This window comes from Muscardinus avellanarius (assembly GCF_963383645.1).
Source record: "Muscardinus avellanarius genome assembly, chromosome: 11".
Lineage (NCBI taxonomy): Eukaryota > Metazoa > Chordata > Mammalia > Rodentia > Gliridae > Muscardinus > Muscardinus avellanarius.
The window spans coordinates 67,927,779-67,937,051 of NC_137797.1; the positions used below are offsets into that span (position 1 = coordinate 67,927,779).

At 46.8% G+C, this 9,273-nt stretch overlaps 1 protein-coding gene across 2 annotated transcripts; it reads right to left on the reverse strand.

Moving 5' to 3' along the window:
- Positions 1 to 230: 230 nt before the first annotated feature.
- Positions 231 to 4,710, reverse strand: ZNF740 (zinc finger protein 740; the record flags this gene model as incomplete). 2 transcript variants are annotated; one of them, XM_080705104.1, is made up of 5 exons in its annotated part: positions 4,567 to 4,710; positions 4,028 to 4,117; positions 3,432 to 3,555; positions 2,215 to 2,333; positions 231 to 320 (listed from the first exon to the last, which is right to left on the reverse strand). In XM_080705104.1, the coding sequence occupies exons 1-5, from the start codon at positions 4,648 to 4,650 to the stop codon at positions 231 to 233; spliced, it is 507 nt and encodes a 168-aa protein (XP_080561230.1). In that variant the 5' UTR covers positions 4,651 to 4,710. The 2 variants fall into 2 exon arrangements, with proteins under 2 accessions (XP_080561230.1, XP_080561229.1); XM_080705103.1 differs by having other exon boundaries at positions 4,028 to 4,153.
- Between the last annotated feature and the right edge of the window lie 4,563 nt (positions 4,711 to 9,273).

The following is a 9,273-nucleotide window of genomic DNA, read 5'->3' on the forward strand; positions in this document are numbered from 1 at the left end:
CCATACCCGGGAATGCTGGAGGAATTTCCCCGAGATTCTCGTAGTCTCAGATTATTTACAGAGCTGAAGCTCTGGAGCCACTGTCCCGATGCACTCTTCTGGTCTCCTGGGTCCACTCCTCCAGGAGGGGGACAGGTTCAGATGGGGCGGTGGTGGGACCATCAGACCAGAGGGGGTGCACTCTTCGGTAGATTCTTCTGATCACTCCCACCACCAGGGACCCCTTGCGCCTAAAGAGAAAACTGCCCATCGGAAGTCTTCGACTGGCACCCTTGGCACATCCGTTTGTGTCTGAGTAATCGATCTGTCCGAGAAAAACACTGAGAAGAAAGGGAGGAGAAACTCAGCTGCCTGTCAACAAGCTCCTTTCCCACAGAGAAGGCGCCAGGCACATCCTACGCGCCCCCTCAGCACGTGCGGATGGCGTGATTCAAATGTGGAAGCTGGAGCCAGACTGCCGGCTCCGAATCCCGGCTCTGTCACTTAGATGTTGTGTGACCCTGGACAAGTTACTTAACAGTCCTGAATCTGTACACTCAGCCATAAGACAAAGCCGCCGGCATCTACTGTCAGTGTAGCTGATTTATTTATTCATTAAATACTTAGAGCTGAAGATAGGGCAGAGAATAAAAAGGAAAAGTATGCCATCCTCAAAGGACATTTGTTTTTTTTTGGCGGTACTGGACATTGAACCCAGGGGCATCTACCACCGCCACTAGGTCGACGAGAGTCTCACTCACTACTTGCTGAGGCTGTCCTCGAATCTGTAATCCTCCTGTCTCAGCCTCCCAAGTAATGGGATTATAGGCATGAGCCATGATGCCTGGCTAACAGTTTAATGCAAGAATGTGGAACAAAACCAGCTTGTTTCAAAACAAATACTACTATTAATAAAAAGGGTCAGGGTGTAGCTCAGAGGCAGAATGCTCCTGGGTTCATTCAATCCCAATACCAACCAACAAACAGATAAAACCCTGAGACCTAGCAAAGCGTTCAGGAAGCATTAGCTACTAACATTTCTCATCTCCTGTCCTTGTTCTGGTTCAGACAGTGACATTCTCATTAGATCAGATGCTGGCCTCCTAGGGCAAAGATTCATCTCTCCCTCCAAAGTATTTGTGCTCTCAAGTTAAGACTGAATTTTGGCTCTCCCCTGATCTACTTTGTGTCTGGGAAACTGAATGTCTCTGAATCTCATTTTCCCCATATGTGAAATGAGGACAACAAAGCTATATTGTGATATTATGGAGCTAAAAGTACTGTATGGGCTGGGATGTAGCTCATTGGCAAAGCGCTTGCCTGGCAAGTGCACCACCCTGGGTTCAATCCCCAGTCCAAAAAGACAAAAAAAAAAAAAAAAAATAGACCCCCTTTAAAAAAGTACTGTATGTTCTCACAGTGCTTAGAAAGGAGTAAGTAGCCGGGCGTGGTGGCGCATGCTTGTAATACCCGCACTTGGGAGGCTGAGACAGGAGGATCGCACAGGTTCGAAGCCAGCCTCAGCTACTTAGTGAGGCTTTCAGCAACTTAGTGAGACCCTGTTTCCAAATAAAATATAAAAAAAGGTCTGGGAGTATAGCCCGGAGGTAGAAAGCCTCTGGGTTCCACCCCCAGTACCACCACCACCACCACAAAAAAAAAAAAAAAAAAAAAAAAAAAAAAAAAGAAAGAAAGGAGTAAATACTTAAAAAATACCATTATTTTAGCTGGGCAGTGGTGGCACATACTTGTAATCCCAGCACTTGGGAGGCTGAGACAGGAGGATCGGGCAGGTTCGAAGCCAGCCTCAGCTACTTAGGGAGACTCTCAGCAACTTAGGGAGACCCTGTTTCCAAAAATATAAAATAGGTCAGCCGGGCATGGTGGCGCATGCTTGTAATCCCCGCGCTATTACTTCTTGTGTAGTATTAGGGATTGAACCCAGGGGCATTCTGTCTCTGAACTACACTTTCAGCACTATCTTGTTTTGTTTTAAAACAGGATCTGGCTAAGTTGCCAAGAGCCTCACAAAGCTACTTAGGTGGCTCAAACCTATGACCCTCCTGTCGCAGCCTCCTAAGTACTGGGATTATGGCCTGCACCAATGGACCCCGCTATTTAACAAGTGCTCACCATGAGCAGCTGCATACGGTGGTCCCCTTGGCAGGCAGGAGTGGCCCTGGTTCTTGGGGAGTTTTTACGTGGGGCCGTGGGGGAATGATGAGTGAGTCTTACCTGATGACACCGCTCACACTGGTAGGGCTTTTCTCCACTGTGCACACGCTTATGGCGCTCCAGGTGGTACTTCTGGATGAAGCGCATGTCACATATATCACACTCAAATGGCTTCTCACCTGGCCCAGGTGGAGAGAGAAGTAACTGTCAGGAGGCATATATGGCAGGCACAGCATTCCAGTTATATGCCAGACACCCAAGCTCTCACGAGTGTGGAGGGGTCCCCAAGACAATGGTCTTAGTGACATCAAACACAATGCCACGCAATCTTTCTACTTTGCTTATCTAATTCCTCCATTTTTAAACTGGAAAATATAAACACAACTAGACAGCTATGTATCCTCACAGAATACGAGCTATAGATTATGACCTGTCTGAGCTACACCCCAGCCTTTTTCATTTTTATTTTTACTTTTTGTGGTACTAAGGGTGGAACCCAGGGGCCTTCTACCTCTGGGCTATACTCCCAGACCTATTTTATACTTTATTTGGAAACAGGGTCTCACTAAGTTTCTGAGAGCCTAAGTAGCTGAGGCTGGCTTCGAACCTGAGCGATCCTCCTGTCTCAGCCTCCCAAGTGCTGGGATTACAAGCATGTGCCACCATGCCCAGCTTTATTTTTTATGTTGACACAGGTCCTCACCGTTGCTGAGGCTGGTCTCAAACCTGAAATCCTCCTGTGTCAGCCTCCCATGTACTGGGATTATGGGCGTGTGTCACCAAGCAGATACTCTCACTCTATTATTTATTTATTTTTGCAATACTTGGGATTGAACCCAGAAGCATCCTACCTCTGAAATACACCTCCCAGACCTATTTTTTAATTTTTATTTGGAAACAGGGTCTCACTAGGTTGATGAGATTATCACTGCCTTCGAAACTTTGATCCTCTTGTCTCAGCTTCTCATGTACTGGGATTATAAGACTGCACCATCATGCTCAGCTACTTTTCCCCTTTTATTATTTTTAATATTTATTTATTTATTTTGCAGTACTAGGGATGGAACCCAGGAGCAATTTAACTCCAAGCTACAACTCCAACCCAATTTTTTTTTTTTTAATTTTGAAACAGGGTTTCAGTGAATTGCAGAGGGCCTCTCTAAGTAGCTGAGGCTAACCGCAATCCTCCTGTCTCTGCCTCCCAAGTACTGCGATCACAAGCGTGAACCCCCATGCCTGGCTTATTCTCCCCCTTTTAATATAAGCAAGAAACTTACCAGTATGAATAAGAATGTGCCTCTTGAGGTGATAACTGCTCCTAAAGGCTCCAAAGCAGTGTTCGCAAATAAAATTTTTGGGAATTTTTACTTGAAAAGAACCATTTTGTTCCACTACCACCACCTGGGGGCAACAATCAGGCAAGTCATAAGTCTATCTCTCACCCTCTTCCTAGAAACAATTCTACTCGGGGCCATTTTATGCTGCTGGACGAAGGCCTCCCCAAAGCTACCTAGTGGTGTGGCCACCTCCAGCATTTCTTAGGGTTAAGTGCCCCTCTGCGGTAGGGGAAGGAGATGGAGATGGAAGGGGCCTACCTTGCTACATTCAACACCGAGTATGACCTGAGCTGGAGTTGGCCTGTCCCTGCCACAGGGGCAAAGTGCAGGCCATGCTCCCTGACCCGAACCAAAGATGTTCCAGCAAGAGTAGACAACAACTACCAAAGTGGCCTGCGGGTGGTGGAGGGCACATTCACTGGCCGCGAGGGACCAAAGTGTTAGGGAAAGCTCCAGCCTTCATCACATTGGGAAGAAAGAGGATGATTGACCCGTTATCAAACTGTACCAGTCTCAGGGATTACCCCATTACCTGCCTTTTTAACAGTTTTTTTTGAATGAGAGGCATCAGCCAAGCTGTCATCGTCTTTGCGGTTCCGGGATTTATCACTGTCTTTTCGGTGGCCCTTTGGAGACAAATCAAATCTAAACTCACAGTCCATCTCAGAACACAAGATGAGAGACCAAATGTTGGCTTTTTTTGGGGGGGGTTTGGGGGAGAGGAACACTGGGAAAAGAACCCAGGGCCTTCTACCTCTGGGCTACACCCCCAGACTTATTTTTATTTTGAAACAGGGTCTAAGTTGTAGAGGGTTCACTAAATCGCTGAGGCTAGCTGAGAACTTGCAATCCACATGTCTCAGCCTCTCAAGTACTAGGATTACAAAGATGGGACAACACACCCAAAAGCGTTGCCTTTTGACGACTTTTTAAAATGAGTTAACCACTTGGCCAAAGGTATAGAGAAAGTCTCCAGCTGGACCCTCTTTCCCCACTTCCCTGAATGGAAACACAGAAGAATGTGCGTGTCCTGGCCGCCCGATCCCAAGCGCCAAAAAGGACTCAAGTTCTGTACCTGACTCGAGCACCTCAGCACATCAGGGCTACCTGCCCGCTCGCCATTCTCGGCCTGCTTGCTGGCAATCTGGCTCAGCATCATCTTCTTGCTGGCTGCAGTGGGAACCAAACTCACACCTGCTAGACCTTCACAAGCCAGGAGACTTGCCTAAGTTAAAAGGAGATGAGGTGTCAGGTCACCTGGCGGGGCAGGGCAAAAATGGACTGCCATCCTAGACAGCAGCACCTTTTACCCCCAGCTACAAACTGTTTCCATCCTGGGGACATCCCTCCTCACTGTCAAACCTTACTTCCTTCAAGAGTCCTCCCTAACTCCTCTCACCAGGAACTAGTTTAAGGTGGAGTTAATAACCAGGCAGTATCAACACTTCTGTCATTAGTACTGTAGCTACATATTACTTTTTTGTGTGTACTGGGGTTGAACCCGGCGGGGGGGGGGGGGCATTATGCCTCTGAGCTGTACCCCTAGCCCTATTTTATTGTTTATTTTGAAACAGGGTCTTAGTTGCAGAGGGCCTCACTAAGACGCTGAAGCTGAGGCTGGCTGCGAATCTGAGATTCTACTTTCTCAGCCCCAAGTACTTTGAAGGCATTTCTAAGTCTTAATTGAGAGTAGGTATAGGGTCTGTCTAGCTGACCCATTGAAATGAAGATCCCTAGGGGACTTTGCTCCCTCTCTCAACAGCCCTCAGACTCACAGCTCGTTTTCTTTTCTTTTTTTGGTACTGGGGACTGTACCAGAGGCATTCTACTTCCAAGTTATACCCCCAACCTGATTTTATTTCTTTTTTGGAAACAGGGTCTCAAGTTGTGGAGGACCTTGCTAAATTGTTGAGGCTAGCTTTGAAACTGTCTTGTCTCAGCCTCCTAATTACTGGGATTACAAGCATGAGCCACCACACCTGGCTTCACAGCCCATTTCTTTTCTTTTCTTTTTTTTTTTTGCAGTTCTGGGGATGGAACCCGGGACATTCGACCTCCGAGCTATACCCCCTGCCCTATTTTGTATTCCTTATTGTGAAACAGGGTCTCACTAAGTTGTGGAGGGCCTCACTAAGTTGCTGAGGCTGGCCATGAACTGGGATCCTCCGGTCTCCGCCTCCCAAATGCTGGGATTACAAGCGTGCGACGCCACCCTTGGCCTTCACAGCCCATTTCTAATTAGCAGACCTTGCTGGTGCCAGCTATAGATTCTATAAGGTTATTTCTTCTTTTAGATTTTACATTCCCAATTGTTGTCGATTACAGCAGATACAAAAATTAAACCACTTGAAGGGATTCTGGAGTTGAATATACAATTTCTACTGACCCTTCAGCCCACTTGTATATGTATACACCCACATTTTTTCAGTCTCTGCTCCATATAAAGTTAAAAAGTTACTCAGAGCAGGGCATGGTGGCACAAGCTTGTAATCCTAGTACTTGGGAGGCTGAAACAGAAGGATCACAGGTTTAAGGACAGCCTCACCAAGTAGTGAGACTCTCATTGACCTAGCAAGACCCTGTTTCAAAATAAAAATAAAGCCAGGTGTGGTGGCGCATGCTTGTAATCCCACTGCTTGGGAGGTTGAGACAGGAGGAGGATCTCACAGGTTCAAATCCAGCCTCCCTACTTAGTGAGGCTCTTAACAACTTAGTAAGACCTTGTATCCAAATAAAGTATTAAACAGGTCTGGGAGAGCTGAGCGTGGTGGCGCACACTTGTAATCCCCACGCTTGGGAGGCTGAGCAAGAGGATCGCACAGGTTTGAAGCCAGCCTCAGCTACTTAGTGAGGCTCTCAGCAACTTAGTGAGACCCTGTTTCCAAATAAAAGTAGAAAATAGGTCTGGGAGTATAGCCCAGAGGTAGAAGGCCTCTGGGTTCCACCCCCAGTACCACCAAAAAACAACAACAACAACAAAAACAAACAAACAAACAAACAGGTCTGGAAGTATAGCCCAAAGGTAGAAAAGCCCCTGGGTTCCACCCCCAGTACCACAAAAATAAAGAAAGAAAAAAATAGGGCAGGGGGTAGCTTGGAGGTAAGATGCCCTTGGGTTCAATCCTGTTACTCCCCCCCCGCCAAAAAAAAAAAAGGTTAGCTAGAGGTGGGTTTGCTGCATGTTTATAATTCCAGGATTTGGGAGACTGAAACAGGAGTGCAGATTTTTTTTTTTTTTTTTTTTTTTTTTTTTGCGGTACTGGGGATGGAACCCAGGGGCATTCTACCTCTGAGTGACACCCCCAGCCCTTTTTTTTAAAATTCTTTATTTTGAAACAGAGTCTGAGTTGCAAATGGCTTCACTAAGTAGTAGCTGAGGCTGTCTTTGAACCGTGATCCTCCAGTCTCAGCCTCCCAAGCGTGTGCCACCATGTCCAGCAGGAGTGCAGATTTGAAGCCAGCCTCTACAACTCAGTGAGGCCCTCCACAACTCAATGAGAATGTTTCCAAACAAATAAAATTGGGAACTTGGAAGTAGAATGCTTCTGGGTTAAATCCCCAGTACCAAAAAAAAGTTACTTAAATAAAAAGAATATTTAAACTGTGTGTGTGTGTGTGGGGGGGGACCGGGGGTAGAACCCACGGGCTTTTCTACCTCCAGGCTATACTCCCAGACCTCGTTTTATACTTTATTTGGAAACAGGGTCTCACTAAGTTGCTGAGAGCCTCACTCCTTAGCTGCGACCCTCTGGTCTCAGCCTCCCAAGTGCTGGGATTACAAGCGTTTGCCACCACACCTGGCTAATATATACTTTTCTTACTGAAGAACTTTTTTTTTTGGTGGTGGTACTGGGGTTCCTGAAAGCCCTTCTACCTCCAGGCTACACTCCCAGACCTATTTTTACATTTTTTTTAAAATTTGGAAACAGGATCTCCTAAGCCAGCGCGCACGGCTGGCTTTGAACCTGCGCGGATCTCCTGTCTCTGCCTCCCAAGTGCGGGGATTACAAGCGTGCTCCACCATGCCCAGCACTGAAGAAAAACTTAAGAAAGGCTTGGTCAGACCTGGGCATGGTGGCATATGCTTGTAATACTTGTACCTGGGAAGCTGAGACAGGAGGATCACAGGTTTGAAGCTAGCCTCAGCAATCTTGTGAGGTCCTCTGAAACTTGGTGAGACCCAGTTTTTTTTTTTTGCAGGTTTGGGGATGGAACCCAGGGGCATTCTACCTCCAAACAATACCCCCTGCCCTATTTTTTTCCTTGTTTGTTTTTGGCACTGGGGATGGAACCCAGGGGCCTGGAACCCAGGGGCCTTCTCCCTCTGAGCTACAATCCCAGACCTATTTTTATATTTTTGTTTGGAAACAGGGTTTCCCTAAGTTGCTGAGAGCCTCGCTAAGTAGCTAAGGCTGGCTTCGAACCTGCATGATCCTCTTGTCCCAGCCTCCCAAGTACTAGGATTACAAGCATGCACCACCACACCTGGCTTTTATTCTTTATTTTAAAACAAGGTCTCACTAAATCGTGGAGGGCCTAAGTAGATGAGGCTGTCTGTGAACCATAATTCTCAGTCTCAGTCTCCTGATTGCTGGAATTATAAACATGGGCCACCACTCCAGGCTGAGACTCTGTTTCAAAATGAATAAAAAATAGAAATGGGGAGTTGGGTGTGGTGGTGCACACCCAACTCCCAGCATTCAGGAGGATGAGACAGGAGGATCATGGTTAGCGGACAGCCTCAGCTACTTAATAAGACCCTTTGCAACTCAATGAGACAGCTTCTAAGTAAAGAATAAAAACAGCTGGAGGTTCAGCTCAGAAGTAGAATGTTTTTAGGTTCCATTCCTAGTATTGAAAAAAAAGAAAGAAAGGGGGCCAGGAGCAGTGGTAAACTTGTAATTCCAGTACTTGGGAGGCTGAGACAGGAGGATCATGGTTTGAGGACAGCCTCAGCTACTTAGTGAGGCCCTCCACAACTTAGTGAGACCCAGTTTCAAAATAAAAAATAAAAATTAGGACTGGGTTATAACTCGGAGGAAGAACGCCTCTGAGTTCCAGCCCTAGTATTACTTTATTTACTTATTTATTTTTGCAGGTCTGGGGATGGAACCCAGGGGCATTCGAACTCTGAGCTACACCCCCTGCCCTATTTTTTATTCTTTACTTTGAAACCGCGTCTCACTGAGTTGCAGAGGGCCTCACTAAGTAGCTGAGGCTGTCTGCGAACCGTGATCCTTTGGTCTCAGCCTCCCGAATGCTGGGATTACAAGCGTGCGCCACCATGCCCGGCTCCTAGTATTGCTTAAAAAAAAAAAAAATTGGCCAGTAAGCTCACAAAATGCAATTTCTTTGAGGTGGTTAGTATATCTTGGGACTCCATTTCCCACACTTAGGGGCACTGGAGTGAACTGGCCAGGGTTAAAAAGCAGGCATGTGAGCTCTGGGCTGGGTGTGGTGGCACACACTTGTAATCACTTGGGAGCCTGAGACAAGAGGTTTGCAGGTTCAAGGATGGCCTCAGAAAGTGGTGAAACTTTCATCAACCCAGTGAGATCCTGTTCCCAAAACAATAATAAATAAAATAGGGCTAGGGGTATAGCTCAGAGATAGAATGCCTCTGGGTCCCATTCCCAGTACCACACACACAAAATAAACTTAGCTCTCCTGTTTGCACTGTATAATCTTGGGCAAATTACTCTGCCTTGTGTGTGTGGACACTGGGGACTAAACCCAGGGACACTCTACCACTGAGCTACCTCCATACCCCAGCCCTATTCTC